The 23,473-nt window shown below is 48.7% G+C and overlaps 2 protein-coding genes across 2 annotated transcripts in view; one reads left to right on the top strand and one right to left on the bottom strand.

Annotated features, from left to right (window-relative positions):
* Positions 1-1,799, top strand: part of Abcc6 (ATP binding cassette subfamily C member 6) — a 49,170-nt gene extending 47,371 nt beyond the window's left edge. The window contains exons 30-31 of the mRNA XM_052713990.1: positions 793-987; positions 1,300-1,799. Coding sequence (XP_052569950.1) covers positions 793-987; positions 1,300-1,408 — 304 coding nt within the window. The 3' untranslated portion in view covers positions 1,409-1,799. The remainder of the gene's footprint in view (positions 1-792; positions 988-1,299) is intronic.
* A 17,697-nt stretch (positions 1,800-19,496) lies between these two features.
* Positions 19,497-22,191, bottom strand: LOC128095155 (serum amyloid A-3 protein-like). Its single transcript, XM_052713890.1, has 3 exons — positions 22,050-22,191; positions 20,065-20,203; positions 19,497-19,712 (listed from the first exon to the last, which is right to left on the bottom strand). Exons 1-3 carry the CDS (start codon positions 22,138-22,140, stop codon positions 19,574-19,576), a joined length of 369 nt encoding a protein of 122 aa, XP_052569850.1. The 5' UTR covers positions 22,141-22,191; the 3' UTR covers positions 19,497-19,573.
* Between the last annotated feature and the right edge of the window lie 1,282 nt (positions 22,192-23,473).

Genomic DNA, 23,473 nt, shown 5'->3' with positions numbered 1-23,473 from the left:
CAAAAAAACCAAAACCAAGTAAGACTGTGTTCCACACCTTTAATCCCAGGATTCAGGAGGCAGAGGCAGGCGTATCTCTGTGAGCGTGAGGCCTGGTCTACGTAGTGAGTTCCAGGCCAGCCAGGGCTACATAGTAAGACCCTGTTTCAAACAAATAAAACAAAAAAGAGACAATATCCACCTTCTGTGGCTGGTATCTACTTAAATACTCATCATGGGGGCTAGGGAGATAGATGCTCCATGGACAAGTATGAGGACCAGAGTTCAGATCCCCTGAACCCATGCAAATGCTAGGTGGGCTTAGCCTATAATATCAGTGCTCAGAAGGCAGAGACAGGAGATCCCTAGGACAAACTGGCTAGCCAGGCGAGCTAAGACAGCCCAGGCTGGGTTCAGGGAGACACTCCACTTCTGTTGCTAAGGTGGAGAGTAACTGAGGATGTCACCTGATGCCAGCCTCTGGCCTCCACACACGTGTGCACACACATGCACCTGCAGATGTGTGTCCCCACAAGTGCCCACATGTCCCCACAATGCACATGCAGAAAAAGAAAAGAAAACAGGCCTTTCACAGGTAGAGAAACCAAGGCACAGAAGGTGTGAATGACTTGTCCACAGTCAACCTGCACCAAGACAGCAGAACAGGAATTGCCCCAAACCCTGCAGACTTTGGCCCTCGTGGTGGGGACAACACACACAGACAGTGTCAGCAGCTGTCCCCAGGGCCTGCTGTAGACAGGCCTACTCTAACTGATGACACCCACCTAGCCTAACCATGCAGCTCATTCACAGCGTGGGTCAGAAACAGCTCCTCTGCCTGGCACGTGCTCTTCTCCGGAAAACCCAGATCCTCATCCTGGATGAGGCCACCGCCTCCGTGGACCCGGGGACGGAGACACAGATGCAGGCAGCCCTTGAGCGCTGGTTTGCTCAGTGCACAGTGCTGCTCATTGCTCACCGCCTGCGCTCTGTGATGGACTGTGCCAGGTAAGGCGTCCCTCCTGACAGTGAAGCACAGGGCCTGGGAGGCACAGGAAGGCATACAGAGTGTTCATCTGCAAGTGTCCTGAGATGGACCACGAAGGGCCCACTGTCCCGGGTGAGGGGGGGGGGCATGACCAAGCCCCCAGGGAAAGGCACTGGGCCCAGGAACTGTGTGTGAGCCCAGGAAGCTGGGAGGGTCAGGAAACAGCTTGAAAAGTCAAGACTTCTGGGGAGTGAATTCAAAGCAGAGATGGGTTCTCAGCTGACGAGGGCCTCAGCTACTGTCACAAGAACTGCTCCTTGTCCTCTTTGCAGGGTTCTGGTCATGGATGAGGGGCAGGTGGCCGAGAGCGGCAGTCCAGCCCAGCTGCTGGCCCAGCAAGGCCTGTTTTACAGGCTAGCCCAGGAGTCAGGCCTTGCCTGAGTGGGACTCTTGACCGCCTCCTTGGAGACAGCCCTAGTGCCTGCAGTGGCTGGGAACGCCAGGGACCCAGGGGCCACTGGGACTCTGCAGGATGTCCAATCTTGACTCCTCTCTAGGAGAAAGATGGCAGAGAAAGTGACAGAAGATTGGAATACCAGACCCAGAAGAACCCAGCATGCCCAGGTTGGCCTGAGCAAGGCCATGGTCACTCTGCAGCCAAAGTGGACAGTGACTCTCAGCTCAAGCTCTACTTCAAGGCCACACCCACCCCAGGCCAATTAGGCTGGACGCCCAGGACCCGGGTGATGGTGTGCACATTTCCCCTAACTCCTTATTTTGATGTCATTGTAGATTCCACACAGTTTTAAGAAACCACACAGAGAACCTGTGGACCCTCTGCCCTTTTTGTTCCGGAGGTGACACCTTGTCCAACCCTAGAACAAGATCAAGCGGCACACTGACACATTGTGACTCCAACAGTCTGTTCACATTTCCTCTGTTGCCTGCGTGTCTGTGTATGGGTCCAGTGCTTTTTCTTACTGTTTTTTGAGAAAGAATTTCACATAGCCCAGGCTGGCCTTGAGCTCTATTTATAGCTGAGGATGGCCTTGAACTTGTGATGCTCCTGCCTCCCCTCCCAAGTGCTGGGATTACAGGCTTGTGTCACCACACCCTCTTTGTGGGTCCCAAACCAAATGCTTTATGCGTGCTTGACAAGCACTCTAGTAACTGCATTACATCCCCAGCTCTGGATCCAGTTCTACACCTGTTTAAAATTGTTACGGTGAAGGGTCTCTCACTATGTAGAGGCCTCAAACTCAAGATCCTCCTGTCTCCGTTTCCAGAGGGCTGGAAGGACAGGCATGTGCCACCGCACTCACCTTGACTCTTCACAGTTATCTAGCAACATTACTGCCGCTGTTGGCTGTGGGCCAGGGCTGGCGAGTCCTGTGCATGAGAGTGGTTGAGCAATATCCTTGGTTTCTGCTCAGAGATGCCCTTCTATAGCAGTGGCAAAGCTATTTCTGCATACTGCCATGGTCCCCCGGGGCTGCATCACTGATTTACTCTGCCCTAGTACCACCCATGACTCACTGATACATGGGCAATGACTATGTTGGGTCAGGAGAGGAGAGGACTCCTACCTGCTTCTAGGATACAGGGCTTGTTCTTCCCTGTACCCTGAGGCTTCTCTGATGGGCCGCCTTGATACAGGGTTGGGGGGTTTCCTTTCAGCCCAGAGCGATTCCCCTTTGCTAGTACAGCTTGCATCTCCTTCTGAGGCTTTCCACATGGCAAGGAACCAGTCCCATCACCAGGGCTACTTTTGTTGTGCAATAGAAGAAACTGAAGCCGAAAAGTGGGGACACGGGGTACCCAGTGGCCAAGTGACAACTTACCCCGGCGCTTCTCACCCCCCAGGCTGAGTGGTCCTGTGGGCAGTTCTGCTCTGGAGGAACCAGAGATGGGCCACACAGCACTTGACCTGCCGCCATTCAGCTATCTGGCCTGGGACATAGGCTGCTGTGTGTCTGGGGATGCTGGAGAGACTCTGTGGAGGCCCTGCCTTGGTCTGGGAATAGAGCCTGGGTCACAGGGTGGCCATCACATGGGAACACCTGGCAGGCTGGCAGAGTGATCCAACCCATCAATCCCTCAGCCAAGGTCACCTGCCAGCAGAGTCCAGCCTGCGGGAGGAACAGGAATCAGCTCCAGCAGGCCACAGGCACACATCTTCAGCCTCTCGCTGTCCCTGTGGGCCTTTTGCTTTTCTGTAGTGTTGAAGACGGAACCCATGCCTGGCAAACGCTATCCCTGATCCATCTACCCCTCTGCCTGACACGGAAGGTGTCTCAGCTGTACCAGAGTTTTCCTCCTCACTGCAGATCCAGCTGTGTACCACGCATGGCTGTGAATGCAGGTGACTCAGAGGAGGCAGGCGCTGCCATTCGGCCCCCATCCCTCCTATGTCCCTTGGTGGATGTATTTGACAGTCACTGAATCCCTTTGACAGAAGAGAAAACCGAGGCCTGGGCATTTTCGTGCCAATCTCTGCCCAGCTTCCCAGCCAGCAGGCCTCCCCACCTCCTCAGCATATGCCCAGAACTGACTTCCAGCCTAGACCCCCACCTCAAAGGCAGAGGCTAAGGGCAAGCTTCCTTCCCTCCTTAAACCAAGAGACTTGCTTGAGAAGCTGTAGGTCTGTCTACCATGTGGTTCCAGAGCCTTGCCCAGTACACAGCATGGTTACTCAGTGCACGCTGACTGGGTGAGCCAGGGACGGGAGGAGGGCTAGTGAATGCAACACATCCATTGGCAAGTGGTCTCGGTCCAGGCCCTGTACCACGTGGTTTTTCTGAATTGTTGCATACTCATTAAACCCCCGCCAGTGCCGTGTGATGACCTCTGTGGTACCAGTGCAGGATCTGCAGTACCTCAAGGGTTAGGTTCAAGAGGCCCTGGTGACATCTGAGAAGCCTGGCTCTGTGTGGGAGCTGTGTGAGGTACTCTAGAAGAGGAAACGGCCTGGAATGAACACAGATAGCAGAGGCCAGTGAAACAGACCTGGGGGAGGACACAGGAGGGTTGTGACAGAGTTATACCACTGACTCATGTGTTCATGGGGTCAGTCTGGCTGCTGGGCAGACGACAGACTGTGTGACTGAGTGATGTCAAGGACAGAAGTTGGGAGTCCTGAGGAAGAGCTAGCCCCTTCTCTCCTCATCTGAGAATTTGGTTGCTGCTGCCCTCAACTGCTTCTTCACAGAGTTCTGGGGTGGAAAATATAGGCATTGGTCTCATTGAGGCCAAGTAGAGCAGCCGACAGCTAGCTGTCCTTCCCACCCCCACCCCACACCCAACCAAGACCAGCATATTAAACTGGACCCCGGTGCCCGGTGCCCATCCCAGTTGTCTCCTCAGTGAGCACTCTGAGGCCTGGTATTGGAACTCAGAAACACACCCCACACGTCTGTGAACAGGGTCAACCCTGTAGGTCCACAGGTTCACCTTCTATAGTCCATGATGGTATTGAGCTGGTGGGTGATCGTGAGCACAGCAGAGCCTTCAAACTGCGTCTGGATGATGGAATGAATGAGGTCAACTCTCTCTAGGTCCACAGCTGCTGTGGCCCCATCCAACACTAGAACGTTTGTCTTGCCCGGTAGAGCCCAGGCCAGGCACACGAGCTGGCACTGCCTGATGCTAGAAAGGGAGAAAAGCACAAGGACAGGGGCTCGAACCACTCTGATCTTGAACCGGGTCTTGGGTAGGAGAAGGCTAGCAGACAGTTTGGGAGGCTTTGGGCAGGGGGACAAATCCATTCCTCATAGCCATGCCCATGGCAGACATTACTAATCAATCACACTACCCTTCCTGGTGAGCAGAAAATGAGCTTAGAATCATTCCCAGCACAAAGTTCAGAGGTGATATTCGAAGAATCAGCCCAGTATGGTACAGATGACAAAGGATAGCAAAAGTGCCTCAGTATCCATGCATCTCGCTGAACTGAAGGGGCTGCAGCACTGGCTGGGCTCAGATGTGTGCCTGGTCTTGGCCAATGCGATGCTGGTAGAGACTTGATGAGAGAATGAACTCTGAGCATGCTCATTCTTATACATCTCCCATCACCATGACAACATGCCTTGGCCAGTCTTCTGGGGTGGAAAATATAGGCATTGGTCTCATTGAGGCCAAGTAGAGCAGCCAACAGCTAGCTGTCCTTCCCACCCCCACCCCACACCCAACCAAGACCAGCAGCACAGCCACTGCCTGACCACCCCAGCACGGGAGCAGAATGGAGGCTGGTTGCCCTGGCGATGGATAGCTAAAGGTAGCACAGAGGCAAGAGGGCAGTTTGTGGCTGTGTTCAGGCATCTTTGTGTGCTATCTCACGAGGACATGCGTGACCACTGCTTTAATATTGAATCCATGTGCACCCCTTTACTTCTCTTTCCGTGTGTGCTACTGTAACAGTACATCAGTATGGACTGATGCTCATGAACATCCATGCGTTATAAGCATGTGCTAGTAAATACACGGACACACAAGTACTAGGACGTCACTGGGCACGGCCCGACTTCTGTACTGCTATCTCCATTCCAGTCATACTGCTATATTAATATCCTCTTGTGTTCTGCTTTTGAGTCAATCTACGACCACTCTGTCAAGTAGATCTGTGTGCAGTGTCTTGGGATTACAACTGCTATTGATGCTGGACCAACATTTCCATTTTCAATGTGTAGTTGTCCAGAATGGACACTGATCTACCCTTAATTCATGGCAGTTCTGTTCAGGCATGTGCAGAGCAGGACATGTGTATCTATCTGCTTTGTTGTAAATCACATCAGTTTACATCAGTGGTTGAAAACAGGCCATTGTGTAGGGCTTTAGTACAAATGTGTGTTCAATGCCCCACTCGCCATTCATTTGCAGTGATGTTTTAGTATGTCTTTGTGTGCTCTTGTCTAGCATGTCCTTGAGTGCGGATGCTGTACATTCATTAGTCCTGCTGTACTATTACATTTGTGTATGTTTCTGTAACAGTACATCGGTGTACTGCTGTACAATAACATCCATACGAGCTGTGTTATGAGAGCATTCTTGATCATTCACTTAATATTGAATCCTCGAGTGCTCCTTTACATACATTTCTATGTGTGCTGCTGTAATTGTGCACCCATGGTGTGGGACTGCTGCTCACAGACATCCACATGTTCTGATGTGCTAGTAAATGTGTGGACACGCCAATAACAGGACAGCAGTGAGCTCTCCTCTACTTCCATGTCCAGGTCACTGCTGTGATAATATTCTTAATGGGGCTGCTGTGCAGGGAGTCTATGATACATTCTGTTACAGCGCATCTGTAAGCAGTGTAATGGCAGCACAACCCTCCTTGCTGCTGGACCAATACTTCCATTTACACCTTGTCCTTGTTCGTCTCAGTGCGGTGCTCTGCTCCTCAAAACATGTGAACTGGTGTTCTCGTCTAGGTCTGTACAAGCCCATCTGTTTGCTGAATTGTAACGGCACACCAGTATATGTGGCAGTAGTAGTATGTGGGTTTTTACAAAGACAAAGCACCTCAGTCACAGATGTGTGTGCTGAGCTCTACTAGTACACTCATGTGCCGTGTGTCCTGTCTAGTACACCTTAAGTGCTGATACCATGCCTCCGTGAGTCCTGCTGTAGTTATCCAGTTCACGTGTCGGTAAGCCTACATCTGTGGGCAGCTGTACTCACATCCATTTGTGCTGCTTTACGAGGACATGTGTCGACTCCTGTAATAGTGAAGCCATGTGCACTTCTTTACTCCTATCTCCAGGTGTGTGCTGTAGTGATACCCTCGTGTGGTCTGTTGTTCATGGGCATTCACGTACTCAGGTGTGCTAGTGAACACACCGACACACCAGTGACATGACAGCCACTGCTGTACTTCTGCACAGCGACTTCCGTATCCACGTGCCTTGCGATGGCACGGTCCTCATATGCACTGCCTTTAGGAAGTCTACAGTGACTTCTGTTACAGTGCCACTGTTGTGTTCAGTGCATGATTAATACAACCGTATTTGATGCTGTGCAGTCACTTACGTTTGTACTGAGCACTTGCACAACCAGGTCCCCCGCTCTACTTCTAAAACTGTGTGCACTTCTGTTTTAAGTCGGAAGTATGCAGAGCTGCACACCTGTTCTACTGTAAATGCCATCGGTTTACACATGGTAGTAATACGTCTGCAAAGACACTATGGTGTAGTGCTTTAGAAATAGATGCATTGCCGGATGGTGGTGGCGGCGGCGGCGGCGGTGGCGGCGGCGGCGGCGGGTGGCGGCGGCGGCGGCGGGGTGGCGGCGGCGGCGGCGGTGGCGGCGCACGCCTTTAATCCTTTTACCACGATTCCTACTGTAGTTTTATGTGTGTGTGTTTTAACAACATGTCTGCGTTCGCCTGTAATTGGACATCCACCTGTGTTGCTTTATGAGAATATGCATTGTTACACGAATCCTGATTGGTTTTAATAAAAACCTGGAGCCAGATACTGGGGTAAGTACTGAAAGATCAGCGAGACAAAGGAACAAATCACAACCACTTCTCACCTCACCAACTCCACAAATCCTCTGACTGAAATCCTCTGAGTCCTCAGCCAAAAAGTGCTTGAGTTCCTGTCTCCTCAAGCCTTGTATGCCTTTCTCTGTCCAGCCATATCACTTCCTTCCTAGTGCTGGGATTAATGGTGTGTGTGCTTCCCAAATACTGGTAGCAAAGGTATGAGATCTCAAGTGCTGGGATTAAAGGCATGTGACTCCCAAGTACTGGGATTAAAGGTGTGTGCCACCACTGCCTGGCTCTGTTTCTCTTCTAGACTGAATCAATCTCATGTAGTCCAGGGTGGCTTTGAACTCAGAGAGATCCAGACAGATCTCTGCCTCCCGAGTGCTAGGATTAAAGGTGTGTGCCACCACTGCCTGGCCTCTGTGTTTAATCTAGTGGCTGGCTCTGTCCTCTGATCCTCAGGTAAGCTTTATTTGATACACAATATATCACCACAATGCATGATCATTCCTACAATTTAAAATTCATGTACGCCACTTTACTTGTATTTTTGTGTGCATGGCTGTTACAGCGCAGCTGGGCATGCTACATTACCAGTGAAACGGTTCTTGCTGGATGCTGCTTCCATTTGCACTGTGGTCTTGTATGTCATGGTGCACTGCTTTATTGCTAAAAACATATGCGCTGCCGTTCTACTTGATTGGAGTTCAGAACTAAACAAGTACATCCATCTGCTCTGCTGTCGATACACGTCAGTGTGTGGTGCAGTAGTAGTCCATTGATTTTGCAGAGATGCCATTGTGGAGTGTTTTAGTAATCTATGTGTCTGCAGTCTCTACAAGAGCATTCATGTGCAGCGATGGACTAATGTATCTCCTCTGCTCCCGTCTAGTGTTTTCGTGAGTACTGATTTCACGCATCCCTGAGTCCTGCTGTTGTAAGGCATGTGGGCACACTTCTGTAATAGCACATCTGTGTGTGGCTGTGCTTGTCCATCCCAATGCGCTGCTCCAACCCCTAAAATCGTTTGTCCTGCCCTTGCAGTTCGCACAGTGCAGAGCTGCACATCTGTCTGCTCTGCTGTCAGTACACATCAGTTTAGGCAGCAGCAGTGGTAAACTGGTTGTTCTGAACAGGCCACTGTGTGATGCTTTAGTAATATATGCACCTAGACATCTTGGTACCAGGACATCAGCATCAGGACACATAACATCTGCCGTAGTATTACATTTTGCATGTTTCTATAATAATCCATCTGTGTACATCTGTACTTGAATATCAGTGATTGCTGCTTTACTAGAACACATATCATTCATACTCTGCAGATTGTCTGGGGGAGATGCTCTGTCATTCCTGCAGAAGCTGCTTGGGGGAGGTGTCTTAATTAAAGTTACTATTGCTATGAGGAAACACCATGACCAAAGCAACTAGGGCAGGAAAAGGTTTATTCAGCTCACACTTCCACATCACTGTTCATCATTAGAGGAAGTCAGGACAGGCACTCAAACAGGGCAGGAACCTGGAGGCAGGAGCTGATGTAGGCCTGGGAGTGGAATGTGGTGGTTTGAATAAAAATGCCCCCCATAGGCCCCTAGGGAGTAGCATTATTGGGAGGTGTGGCCTTGTTGGAGTAGGTGTGAACTTGTTGGAGGAAGTGTTCACTGGGGACAGGCTTTGAGGTCTCAGATGCTCAAGCCATGCCTACTGTGACAATCTCTTCCTGAGGCCTGCAGATCCAGATGTAGAACTCTCAGCTCCTTCTCCAGCACCATGTCTGACTGCATGCGCCATGCTTCCTGCCATGTTGATAGTGGACTAAATCTCTAAACTGTAGCCAGCCCCAATGAAATGTTTTCCTTTGTAAGAGTTGTCATGGTCATGGTGTCTCTTCACAGCAATAGAAACCTTAACTAGGACACACAGTCACAGTCAAACAAACAGTGTCATAGTCAGCCACACAGTCACATCCACACAGTATCATGGTCATACAGTCACACAGTACCGTAGACACACAGTCACAGCCACACAGTACCATAGACACACAGTCACAGCCACACAGTACCATAGACACACAGTCACAGCCACACAGTACCATAGACACACAGTCACAACCACACAGTACCATAAACATACAGTCACAGCCACACAGCACCACAGACACACAGTCACACAGTGAACATGTCATGTAGCCACACACTTACAGTCATACAGGACACTGTTTCACAATCACAAGGTCACATAGTGTACAATCGTGCAGCCACACAGTTACCTGCACACTGGTACTTCCAGTCCACAGCTTCATGTGTGTGTGATGATGAGATTACACTTCCTATGAACACTGAAGCTTCTCTCTCAGGGTAAATACGCTCTGTGACTTCTGCACCGTGATGAAGGCATGTCCTTGTTGTTAGGTGATGTATGACCGCAGTGGGCTAGCAAATGCTGCACTCATGCTTCATCATTGTCCCTGCTACTATGGTGGTGATCCCGACAGTCACCGCTGTTATTCACGGGTGGGTGTTCCAGGCGCCTCACACAGGGTCTCCATTCAGTAATCTGCTTGTGTCTCAATCACCCTTAGAAGTGATTGGACCACTCTCGTTGTTAGAGAAATAAGCAACAGGCACATGTAGGTTCAGAAACTTTCCCAAGGCAGACGAGGGGGATGTCTACCCAGAATGCCTGTGCTCTTCATATCAGCTGTGTGTCTGTGCAGAGCACAGCTCAGTTCAGATCCTGAGGTCCAGCCCACTTTGTGACTGGCAGCTTTTTGATCATCCAATCCTCACTTTTTACATGAAAAAAGATTAACATTAATATGGTGGGTCTGTGCTGGGGGTGGTGGCATAGGCCTTTAATCCCAGCACTCAAAGGCAGATGTAGCTGGATCTCTGAGTTTGAGGCCAGCCAGGTCTAGAAAGTGAGTTCCAGGACCGCCAGGGTGTCTTAGTTGGGGTTACTATTGCTGTGACCAAAAGCAGCTAGGGGAGGAAAGGATTTATTCACTTGAAGTTCCATATAACCATTCATTATCAAAAGCAGTGAGGGTGGGAACTCACACAGGGCAGGAACCTGGAGGCAGGAGCTGATGCAGAGGCCATGCAGGGGTGCTGCTTACTGGCTTGCTCAGCCTGTTTTCTTATAGAACCCAGGACCACCAGTCCAAGAATAACACCATCCACAGTGGGCTGGGCCCTTCAGGTTAATTAATTAATCACTAATTAAAATGACCTCCAGGCTTGCCTGCAGTCAGATCTTATAAAAAGATTCTCTCTCCCTCTCTCTCTCCCTCTCTCTCTCTCTTTCTCTCTCTCTTGTTTGGGTTTGGGTTTTTGTTTTGTTTTGTTTATTTGTTTGTTTTTTCAAGACAGGGTTTCTGTGTAGCCCTGGCTGGCTGTCCTGGAACTCCTATATAGAAGAAGTTGGCCTTGAACTCACAGAGATCCGCCTGCCTCTGCCTGTGATTAAAGGTATGTACCACCACGCCCAGCTGGAAGCATTTTCTCAATTGAGGCTCCCTCCTCTGTGATGGCTCTAGTCTGTGTCAAGTTAACATCACTGGCCAGCAGACAGAGCTATGTAAAGAGACCCTGACTCAAAACAACAACAAAATAATGGGTCTGTGTGTTTTTAAAAAACATACAAAACATGCTTACTTGCTAGATTCTACCAGCATAAAAGGAGGAATTAGAGCTTTAGGTGATTTGTAAGCAGGTCTATGACCAAGGTGGCCCAAATTTGTTTATTCATTCATTCATTTATTTATTTTTTGAAAGCTACATGGAATATAATTCCTGTTTATACTGTCCCATAGATAATCTTGTTTAAGATCTATGCTTATCTTGAAATTCAGTAGTAGCAATAAAATAGCATATCCACCGTGATAATAATGACTAAGTGTCAAAACATTCATGGGGACAGTTATTTTTAACAATCAACAGAGCTGTCTACTGTGGCTCCTGAAAACAGTCTTACCCTGCATGGTGCTTCCTTATCCTTATGACTCTGTCTGCCTTGCCCTCATGGCTCTGTCTGCCTTGTCCTTATGACTCTGACTGCCTTGTCCTCATGGCTCTTTCTGCCTTGCCCTCATGGCTCTGTCTGCCTTGTCCTCATGACTCTGACTGCCTTGCCCTCATGGCTCTGTCTGCCTTGCCCTCATGGCTCTTTCTGCCTTGCCCTCATGGCTCTGTCTGCCTTGCCCTTGTGATACTGCCTCTCTTGTTTTGCATGCATTGTCTTGCTCTGCATGGCACTGTCATGCCCTGTGTGACATCTTGTGTGCTGAGAACCCACTTGACTCATGGTTCACATCCGTGGAGTCACCGGGGTTTTCTGGAATTCTGACCACAGCCTGATGAGTTGCCAGCTGTGTTTTCTGCCAACAACAACAACAACCAAGGGTGGGAATGAGTCACACCAACCTGGCAACAGGCTTCGGTCAGTGTTTGCAGCATCAATCCAGACCGCGGCTTCTTCCTATTCATTTCCCTGTCTGGGTAACAGCCTAGGTTTTGCTGCTCGGCATTTCTGCTTTGTGTCCAGACATCTTTCTTTTACCCCCTTTCTGTCCTTGTTCGTTGTAGCCTTTGTCTTCCTTCTGCCTCTCAGCTCCCTGTCGGGTCCACTGATCTCTAAAGAAGTCTCCATCAACAGAATTCACTAGGAAAGAAGACAAGAAACAGGAGGAGCTGAGAGCTGGCTCAGTGGTTAAGAACACTTCTTATTCCTGCAGAGGACCCAGGTTCCGTTCCCAGCTCTCCCATGGTGGCTCACAACCATCCATAATGCCGGTTCTGGGGGATCTGACTCCCTCATTTGACCTCTGAGGGAACCAGGCATGCATATGGTGTACATACATACATGTAGGCAAAACACTCACACACGTAAAAATAAAATTTAAAAAAGAAAAGCTATTATTAAGCCTCCACAATGAAGACTCCACAGGGTCCCAGCATTGTGTACAAACAAGTGTCCCGAGGAGAGGTTGGGAGATGAAGTGCAGCCACACCCTTGCCTGAGCAGCTGGTGCACACATCTGTCCTCATGCCACAGGCTGCTGGTCAAGTCTGTTACAGGGCAGCTGAGTCGGGAATACACCTCAGCCGGGGCGGGGCCAAAAGCCTGGCCAGTGAATCTTCCAGGACACAGCCGCTGGGACCTGGGACCAGCAAATTGTCTCCTTCTGAATGTCAGGGCCCTTCTTGGAGCCTCGGCTTCTGTTAAAGCTCCCAGAGCACAGATGCACAGGGCTGACTTGGTTTGCACAGGATGCATAAAGGGCTTTGACTATCGTGTCTGCAAATGTCCTGACATGCCTGAGATGAGGTGCAGGGAGCCAAGTTCTCTAAACTGATGGTGGAAGCACCACCTGGAAGTTCTTTGTGTGGTGTTTGTTTGTTTGTTTGTTTGTTTGAGACAGGGTCTCAACTAATATGGCTAATATAGCTCTGGCTGACCTGGAGCTTGCTATATAAACCAGGCTGACTTTGAACTCACAGAGATCCACCTGCCTCTGTCTCTCCTGTGCTGGGGCTAAAGGTGTGCATCACTACATCCCACCCATCTTGAAGTTCTATCTGATTAAAACATTTGATGCTGGGCAGTGGTGGTGTGTGCCTTTAATCTGGCAATTTGGAGGCAGAGACAGGTGGATTTCTGTAAACTTGATGCCAGCCTGGTCTGTCTACAAAGCGAGTTCTAGGACAGCCAGGACTACACAAAGAAACCCTGTCGCAAAAAAATTTTTTTAATATAATAAATAAATAAAATAAAACACCACTTGGTTTCTAGAAACCAACATATTCTATCTCACCTCTAAACAATTATACTCAATGTGACTAGTACCCTGAATTATAAGCTATATGATATAACTTATGTCCCTATATCTGTATATATATATATATTTTTTTTTGTTGTTGTTGTTGTTGTTTTTTTCAAGACAGGGTTTCTCTGTGTAGCTTTGCGCCTTTCCTGGAACTCACTTGATAGCCCAGGCTGGCCTCGAACTCACAGAGATCCGCCTGGCTCTGCCTCCCGAGTGCTGGGATTAAAGGCGTGCGCCACCACCGCCCGGCCCCTATATCTGTATAAATTTATAATATATTCATTCTGTCAATTCTCTTCCTCCACAGAACCCTAACGCAGCTGCTGAGATGCACCAAGGCCACTACAGCTGTGGGAACACTGCACCAGACTCTGTCTGGAGCTGGTGGAAGAATTTGGCAGAAGGCAGATACAGGTGGATCTCTATGAGTTCGAGGCCAGACAGACTAGATAGTGAGACCTTGTCTCAAAAATAAATAAAAATAACTTGGCAGTGTTGTTCGAATCTTAGAAGGTCTTTTAATAAAAATCCCAGAGCCAGATATCAGGGTGAAAGCTGAAAGATCAGAGAAGCAGAGCAGCCAGCCACCAGTTCTTACCTCTACATAATCCTCAGCCTAGAGAGAGTGAGTTCCTGTCTCCTCACACCTTATACATCTTTCTCTGCCCTGCCATATTACTTCCTGGGATTAAAGGCATGTGTGCTTCCCAAGCAAAGGCATGAGATCTCAAGTGCTGGGATTAAGGGTGAGTGCCACCACTGCCTGACCTCTATGTCTAATCTGGTGGCCCCCTCTGGCCTCTGATCCTCAGGCAAGTTTATTAGGGTACACAATGTATCACCACGTGGCAGAGTCATCCCCATACTGCTCGTCTCACAGGAATGGAATATACAAGAGCCATGGGTCGTGGAGGCTCAAGGCAAGGTTGCAGAAAGCTGCTGAGGCCAGGCAGTAAGTGGCAGACTTAGATCCCCCATAAGGTGGCCCTGGGAGTTCACTGCACGAAGTTGTCAAGGAAAGTGAAACCTAAATTGCAGTGGAAATCCGAGGATGTTGGAGGTGCTAGGAATGTGGAACATCTGCCAAGAACAGCTGCAGGCATGAAGTGGAGCCAGCCCGAGAGAGAGGTCTCTTGTACACAGGTGGGGGGAGTGGGGGAGTGGGGGGGGCCAAAGAGTGGAGCTGCAGGGCTGGTGTTCATGTTGCTGGATTCTGGTCTTGCTTTGGTCTGATCTTTCCTTGCTGTGCTCACATTCCCCCCTTTGAACGGAATGCTGATGCTGTGCCACCACATACTGAAAATATTAGCTTGGATGTGCAGAGGCTAACGTTAAGAGCTTGCCCAGGTCTCGCAGAGACTCTGCACTTAAAGTTTTGAAGTGTTGGAAAGGTTAAGACGCTGGAGGCTGTTAGAGGCGGACTGAATGCCTCGTTGCACTGTGATGGTGAGACGGCAGTGCCTGGGCAGAATGTTACAGTCTACGGTGATACGTTTCAAGCTCACGATGGGTGGATTTGTGCTGGTTAATCTTTATTTTCTACCCAACTGGATTTATAATCCTAGGAGACATACCTGTGGGAATGTCTATGAGGGCATTTCCAGGTTATTAAAATTGGGGAGGGAAGACCCACCCTGAATGTGGCCAGCACCATCCCATGGACTGGGGTCCCTGACCAAATACAGAGGGAAAAATGGACCATGAACTGACCACCAGCATTCACTGCTCTGCTTCCTGACTGGATCCAACACAACCATGGGATTCAGCCTCCTGCAGCTCCGACTCCCACCATGATGGACTATATCTTCAGACTACGAGCCAAAAGAGACCCTTGCTTTCTCGGGCTGCTTCTGTCAGCCCTGTATCACAGTGATGGGGACTGTGCCTGGCGGTCCTGAGGAGCTCCTCGAGCAGACCTTTCCAGCCGCTCATGAATGTCTCCCAAGCCCTCGGATACAGGCTCATGCCTCTGTACCTGGCGTTCATCAGTAGTGTTGTTTTTGTTTTTTGTTTTTGTTTTGTTGGGTTTGGGTTTGGTTTGGTTTGTTTTTTTTTTTCGAGACAGGATTTCCCTGTGTAGCTCTAGCTGTCCTAGAACTCACTCTGTAGACCAGGCTAGCCTGGAACTCACAGAGATCCGCCTGCCTCTGCCTCCAGAGTGCTGGGATTAAAGGCGTGCGCCACCGCAGCCACTGCTGCCACCGCCGCCACTGCCACCGCCACCACCACCACCACCCAGCTCTCTGTGTGGTTTTTAATGCCTCTCGTGAGAATGAAAAGGAATTCTCAAACGCAATATGCCTTGTGCCACTGTGGCAGCTTACTCCTAGTAACACAGGGTGAGTGTAAGGAAAGTTCATCTAAAAGACTGAAGGCTATAAGCAGCTTACAAGGGATTGTAACAGCGTGGTTGTCTTTCTGTGGCAGGGGCACTTAAGACCAGTTCTCAGAAACCAGGACACAGCAAACAGCCTCTTCCGTCTCCCTGGAAGTGGTCTGCAAAGTGGCTGGTATGCCACAGGGAAAAGGGTGTCCTTGCTGCTGGGGACACCCTGCCTGTCAGAGACTAGAGTGGGAACTATTTTTTTTTCAGTGCCACAGACTGATTCTGTCCAATGCTAAGATGCGCCACATTCTCAGGGAAGAGCTCTTTCTACATGAAAGACGATTTGAAGGTCATGCGTTTGACGTACCTGTCAGCACAAGTGAGGATGCTGACCCAGCCTTCATGCTGCTAGCCTTCAGTAAGTGTGACTAGCAGTGGCACCGAGGGTTCTCCTGGCTGTGACCCTGTCTGTTCTGTTGTTGAGACCTCTGTTCTGAGGGCTGGGGGTGGGTGGGTATGCACAGCCTCTGGAAGGAGCCAGAACAACCCACTGCATTTTTGGAGTCTCTAGAGTTAGAGATAAATCTCTCTGTCCTCCCAAGCCTGCATAATCCTCCCTAACAAAGCATCTGATTCTCTTTTTGAGACATGTACTCCAGCCTGGCCTTAAACTCTAGCAATCCTCCTGCCTCAGCCTCTGGGAGGTAAAAGGTTCTGGAGAACTGAAAATGAATGTACATTCAAACCCAGCTTTGTTCCTAGAAATGGAAGTTACCCAGTGACCTTCACTGGGTACATGGAGAAACAATTCCCTGCATCCCTGAAAAGGAGTGGTACCCAGAAACAAGCTGCTGAGTCTTCCACCATGGACATGTCTCATACAAGAGGACATGGGCACATAGAGGAGGAGGCACTTCTGGGGCTCCACTCACATGACCTTCTAGAAAAAAAATTCCAGGGAGCGCCCAATCCCCAACAGCCAGAGCTCAGGGCAGGGTGTGACCGCCAGCCAGTTTAAGAGAACTGCATCAGAAATGGAACCCAACCTACACCTACAGTACCAAGTGTGGTGATAATTCTGTCAGAACTCATAGAAATGGAGTTAGGGTCGGTGCTCAGCTCTAGAGCCCCTGCCTAGAACCCCACACCCAGGGAGGGGCTGGGGGTGCGGATTGTGGTGAGGCACCTGCCTAGCATGTGCAAGTCCGTGAGTAGTGACTCAGTCACTGTTCTACTGCTCTGATGAGACACCATGACCAAGTCAACTCATAAAAGAAAGTATTTCACTGGGGGCTTGCTCACAGCTGCAGAGGGTTAGTCTGTGACCACCATGGCGGGAAGCATGGCAGCCGGCAAGCAGGCAAGGCCTTGGGGCAGTAGCTGAAAGCTGACATCCTGATCCGCAGGCAGCGGGCAGAGAGGGTGAGACTGAGCCTGTTGGAGCTTTGGAAACTTCAAAGCTCACCCTCAGTGACACACTTCCTCTAACAACGTCACCCCTACTCTAACAAGGTCACTTCTCCAAACAGTTCTACTAACTGGGGGCTGCGGTAGTTTGAATGTAATTGGCCCCCATAAGCTCATAGAGAGTGGCACTCTTGGGAGGTGTGACCTTGTTGAAGTAGGTGTGGCCTTGTTGGAGGAAGTGTGTCACTGTGGGGGTGGTCTTTGAGGTCTCCTTTGCTTAAGGTTCCCTCAGTGTGACATTCAGTCCACTTCCTGTTGCCTTCTGATCAAAATGTAGCCAACACGTCTGCCCGCACACCGCCATGCTCCTCACCATAGTGATAGTGGACTGAACCTCTGCACTGTAAGTCACCACCTCAATTAACTGTTTTCCTTTATAAAAGTTGCCGTGGTCATGGTGTCTCTTCACAGCAATAGAAACCCTGACTAAGACAGAGACCAAACACTCAAATGTGTGTGCCTATGGGGACCATTCTCATTCAAACCACCACAGTGAGTTCCATCCCCAGTCCTCTAACTGGGAAAAAAGAAAAAAGGAAAAGAAAGAAAAAAAAAGTAACTAAACCCTTGTAGAAATGTATCCTCAAAAGAGTGACTTTTGTAACAAAATTCAAGAAGAAAGTTTAAAACCCCTGAGAATGAAATGGCATCCTCAATAGTTCTGGGCAGTAGCCATGACAACCTCAATCTACAATCAGTCATTTCTTTGGATTTCCAGAAAATTATGGTAACAGTCATCTCATTCCCCGGCTCCTAAGCTTGTCCCCACACTGCATCCCCCAGCAGGGGTTTTTGCTAATTGACATATAACACAACATTTACCACTTCAACCACGTGGGAGTGTACTACCCTGCAGCCTTGGTTTCATTCGGTTTTGTTCAGCCTCTTTGTCCAGTTCCAGAACCTTCTCAGTGCCCCACAGGAGATACCACACCAGCAAGTACTCAAACTCTGGCAATCAAGAATTTGTCCCTGGATTTGCCCCTCCTGACATTTCACAGAGTGGACTGGGCATTGCGTGGCCTTCTGTGCTTGCTCTCTCATGGGGCAGAGGCTGCCAAGGCACATTCCTGTCTTAGTCTGTCTTGGTGCTTCACCTTTTATCCACTGAGGAGTCCTCCCCTCTACCAATGGCCACCTTGTGTTTACCCACCAGTCACCTTCCACTTTTCTCATGGTCAGTAGTGGCGCTGGGAACATTCCTGTATAAGTTTGGATGGACCACCTCTTTTCAACTACATGGAGTCTGCACCAGGTGTAGTTACAATAGTAACTGTTAGCTTATTGAGGAAGTGCAGGGCATCTAGACAGCTGACCTTGTATCTCAGCCCCAGAGACTATAAACTAGACTGGGGAGCTTCCTGAAGCTTCCCCAGTGCTTGCCACGAGAAGACATCTGTGAGGACCGGGGCACTTGGGAGCACATAAGTGTGGTGCATGTGCTTCAGAGAGAGGGTCTCTAAATGCCCCCATGGGGCAACTGAGGCAGTCCTCCATCACTGAGGCAGTCCTCCATGGGTCTTAGGGTAGGAGTCATGTGTTTAAGAGACAGTTATATCCACTGTTTTATCTTTTTCTGGTGTTTTAATACTTCTGACTGACACACAACTGCACAGATTTATGGGAGATCTTAAATATCTGAACCCCAATTTCCAAGATTGGAGAATCTTCAGGGATTGTATAAAGGGAACAGCCCCAGGCTATACCTCGATCCTGGAGCTGGTCACGGCTGGAGTCAGTCCATCATAGGTCAGCCAGCATGCTTTTGCATTTGATAATTTCTTGAAGGTTGTGGAGAGGGAGATGCCAAAGCTTTTCTATCCCAGGGACATATTACAGAATGTGTCTTCTTTCCAGAATTAATTTTACAAAATGGGAGTGACTTGGTTTTTTGAAGGGTTAACATTATCTATAGGAACATCTAGATCTGAGGCTTTCTTTGTGGGAAGCATCAATCTCTTAAAACAATTTCAGGATGGCTTTGATTTCATCTTCAGTCTTTGTAAGTTGTATTTTGCTAAGCAAGAATTTATTTTTTTTTTTATAGGGAGGACATGGGGTTGGAAGGAACGGCCTCATGCATGCTAGGCAATCACTCTGTTATTAGGCTATATCCTCAGCTCAGAATGTGTTAATTTTTATCTAGTTTTTAACTTCATAACTGAAATCATACACAATGCTTTCTTGCAATCTGCCTGTGTTTGAGGGGATACATAATACATGTTTTGGTCCATGTATGGACATATAGAGTTATACTCCAACTCCTATCTTTTCATATCTTTCTTAAAAAACAAAACAGTGGTGTTTCTTGGTCATTCCCATGGCCTCAATATGACTGCCCTGTGCTCTTTCAAATGACAGTGACAAGTTACATTTCACAAGTATTTATTCAACACTTTGGGGTGCTTAGGGATCCAGAGTTTAGGAACTAATTCAAGTCAGTAATTGCCTCTTTCCTTGGGGTCTGCATGGCTGGGAACAACATGAAGAGAAAACTCAGTATTTACTAGGCAGGCCAGCAGGTCGGAAGTGGTTGGGGTCTCTACCACTCTGACCCCATTCATTGGCAAACTGGTCAGCTCTTGAGTCCTCTGCTCCACGTCCTGTGAACCTCTGAATACCCTCTCTGGCATCACTGCAAACAAGACAGACAAGAAGAACACCTGTAACCAAAATGATGGCAATGGCCCCACCCTCTGGACTCCCTTCTTCAAGAGATGACTGTAAGAGGAGCCCAGGAACACCAGGGAAGGAGAGGATGGTACTGATCCCTCCTGAATAAACACCTGCTCAGCCCAGGAAGTCACCCTCATGCTGAATGAGCAGCACCAGGGGAGAGAGGGTGGGGTATCAAGCATCATTGCCAACCACTCCTAGTACTATGTACAGAAAAGAGGACGGTTAATGGGCAGTGTGCACAGGATGCAGAGGAGAGACCTCCTGACTGTCCAGAGCAGTCAAGCTCTGCTCACTGAGACCTCTGTTACCTGATCACTTTAGCAGCCCAGGCTCCTCCTGGTCCCCTTTGGGCAGCATCATAGTTCCCTCTAGCATGGAAGTATTTGTCTGAGTTTTTCCAGTTGGCCTCCTTCATGTCAGAGTAAGCGCGCCACATGTCTCTAGTCCCTGGAGAGTTAGGAGAATGATGAGGAAGGTTGCATTTAGGCAGAAGAGAGGGTTAAAACTTCCGTCCAACTCATCCCAATGACTTCAGCCTTTCACAAACCACAGAAATGTCGCTGGCTTGAAAAGAATAGTTCTTACTTCCCCACGCCTTGCAAGGAGAAGTGCTTTTGGGACGAGTTTTATTCTAGGGGATTCCTGTCTTAACTCTGTTGCTGTTGGTCTTTGGCTGCTCCAAAAGCATATAGAGGAGAGAAGCTCTCTAGGGGATGTTCATCATGTGATGATGAAGCTCTCTCTGAAATGGCCCAGGGAAACGTTTGTCTATGGTGTGAGACGTGAGGCCTCTTCCCTTCCTCTGCTCCTCTCTCTTCTTCTTCCATTTCTTTCCTTTCTCTTATGTTCTCTTCCTTTAGAGACAGCATGCATCTCTATATAACCCTGGCCAGCCTGAAACTCACAATCCTTCTGCCTCAGCCTCCCAAGTGCTACAATCACCACTGCAGCCACAGCTCTCTCCTAGCACAGGCCATGGGAGAAACTGCTCTCCGGGCAGAGTGAGTGCAGTTCTGCTCTGACCCCACGGAATGTCCAGGATCTATTGTAACCTGAGCTGTTCTCAGCTCTCCATCAGCGGAGACAACAGTGAGTTCTCTGATACAGACAGAAACAAGCTGGATGATCAGAGACTCTAGGTGGCAAAGGGCACACTAGGTTTGAAACATCTACATCCTCCCCAAGAACAGGGAAGAGTACTAGCCACCTTGGTGGTTATGCAGAAAACCTGAGAAAATGAACGTGGGATGTTCATGGAAGATGCTCAATTTATCATCTCATTTCTCTGCTTCTCAGGAAGGTACCACAAACAGCAAAAGATGTAAACTAAGGGCAGCTGTGGTGAGCTGTGCACTGAAGGACAGATCCAGCTAACATTAAATGGGAAATGTTTTCAAAAGTGACAAGTTAGGAGAAAAGGGAAAGCCCAATATCTAGGTTCATTTAATTCTTATTGTGCTGTGGCTGGAGGGATGTACTTCCCTTGGTGACAGTTTCTTGTCCATGTCTGAGCCCCAGAAGACCTATATTCCAGGTAAGCAAGTCACTGTCTTCTGTGGGTGGCAGAGGATCTGGAGCGTCCTTCACAGGCAGCTGCCTTCCCCAACCCATGACCTGCTGCTTCTCAGGTCAACAGTGAGTGTGTGCTCATGAAGTCCTCTCTGTCCGGGGAGCTGTGTTGTGGATTATAAGGAGCAGGCCAACCTGGGCTAACCTGTGCTCTTCCGGGGTTTTTTGTTGTTGTTAGATAGCTTATTATGCTTTGTGCTTTGTTTCCTTAAAAGATAGATGTGGCACTACACCACAAGATTAATTTAAAAACTAATTCATTTCCACACATATTGGACAATGCGTTTTCATTGTGTGAAAAGTTCGGTTAGCCTTGGCTGCTGTCACTGTGGACTGGGGACTGCAGTGGTTCTCCTGTGCCTGGCCTGGAACACTACCCTTGGGATGCACTTCAATTCACAGTCACCAGACATAGACGTGAACTGCCACAAGGGGGCAGCAGATCCCCTCTTCTGTTGGCGAATCTGCAACTTTCAAATACAGATTGTTCCTACACTCCTGTGGGAAAGCTTCTGTACAAACATTACGTGATCTCAGGCTTGAGATCCTCACAGAAAAAGGTAAACACTGACCAGAAGAGTTCAGAACTACATGGGAAGAGCAACGCAGCTTGTCTATCCATGGAGACTTCACAAGCACGTTATCCCTTAATTATGTGGTCCCTGCTCTGGTAAATACTTGGAACTCACAAATACAACCTCCTGTCCCCATCCTTTGCCCTTACCTTGACCAGCCTCTTTCATGAACTGGAACCATCTTTGGCTGTCAGCTCCCAGGACCAAGAAGCAAAAAATGATGGCAATGGATGGCTTCATCCTGCTGTAGGGCCGGGAAAACACAAGGATGAATTGCCATTTCTTGGGGCGTCGGATGCTTCTGTAATGTTGAGCTGTACTTTTATGCCAGTAACCAGTCCCACTGGATTTTATACATAAACCCACACACGTGTAGAGGTGGATGATATAAGTGGATTCCAGGGAGCCATCTAGCTCCCCATTTCCACATGTTTCATTAGACTCCCACTGACTGAGAGTTTGCAAATGGACCATTAGCATAAAGCACATTGCATTCCAATCTTGCCAGCCAAAACCCAACCATATAGGAAGTTTCCAGAGAGGCGTGTAGAGGCTTTATAACCATCATAGACCTCTGCAGTCTATCTGTAGAGGGTTGACTCCACCCTTCCCTGAATTCACACAGAAGCATACAACAAATCTCCATGATAAAAATACTGCCTCCAGTGAATTCTAATCCATCCGGTAGATTCAGGAAAGAGACAGAGCAGGAAAACACTACAAGTGGATGCTAGCAGGGAAAAGAATCTGCAAAGAGCAAATGGCGGAAAGTTCTGACAACTCACCCTGGGCTGTCAGTTCCTGCTGAGACCCCTGGTGAGTGGCTTGTGTCACTTGTTGAGGAGATGTGGCTGGGGTTATCTATATATACTGTCACTCAGCTAGTGGAGCAAAATCCCCCTTTTCATCTTGCATAATTCCACTTGGCCATAATTTATCTTTCAGAACATAAAGATTTCTCTTTACACACAGGTCTGCTTTTCCCAGATTGCACAATCTGGCCATTTTCAGGAATGTGGCAAGTTAGGATTTTCAGAGTCTTCCCCGTCCTGACTGGGAATAATCACAATGAGTACTTTCCATCCAATCATGTAGTGCTAATTTCTAAGGGAGGGACATTCATATTGGAAAAAGAAATCTGAATATGTAATGAATCATGGAGGTGTACGGCAACTCCAAAGGCTGAGCTAAAGTCCTTTCAAAGCATAGTTCAGAATTTGCTGGGCCTAGGAAACAGGAGAAAGGAAGGCGGAAACTGACGTTTAGCATCCACATGGGTAAACTCAACACTGGAAAAGACTTCTCCAGACTCAAGTGTATTTATTCATGAACAGTTGGTATGGAAGATAAGGGAACAGATTAAATTCAGATACTGTGATAAACTAGGAGAGCAATAGTACAGGAATTTGCTTCAAAGTCGTGAAGAAATAACACACCATAAGCAAGCATGAGGAAGGCCCACTGGCTGTGAAATTGTGCTAACAGTGGGTTCAGGCAGAAAGCTGCAGAGCACAACAGAGGAATGCTGGGAGGTAGTACCAGGAAACAGCTTTTGGAGCTAGAAAAGCAACAC

Source organism: Peromyscus californicus, unplaced genomic scaffold, assembly GCF_007827085.1.
Source record: "Peromyscus californicus insignis strain IS unplaced genomic scaffold, ASM782708v3 Scaffold_4__1_contigs__length_199733344, whole genome shotgun sequence".
Classification (NCBI taxonomy): Eukaryota; Metazoa; Chordata; class Mammalia; order Rodentia; family Cricetidae; genus Peromyscus; species Peromyscus californicus.
The sequence above is the reverse complement of the archived record's forward strand: the minus strand, read 5'-3'. Positions and strand labels throughout refer to the sequence as shown.

Bases quoted from the DNA above. Each gene is read 5' to 3' on its own strand.
- LOC128095155 (XM_052713890.1), bottom strand. From the start codon at position 22,140: ATGAAGCCATCCATTGCCATCATTTTTTGCTTCTTGGTCCTGGGAGCT. The intron at 20,204-22,049 runs GTAAGGGCAAAG...CTAACTCTCCAG, and splicing joins CATGAAAGAGGCTGGTCAAG to GGACTAGAGACATGTGGCGC. The intron at 19,713-20,064 runs GTAACAGAGGTC...TCTTGTTTGCAG, and splicing joins TGGGCTGCTAAAGTGATCAG to TGATGCCAGAGAGGGTATTC.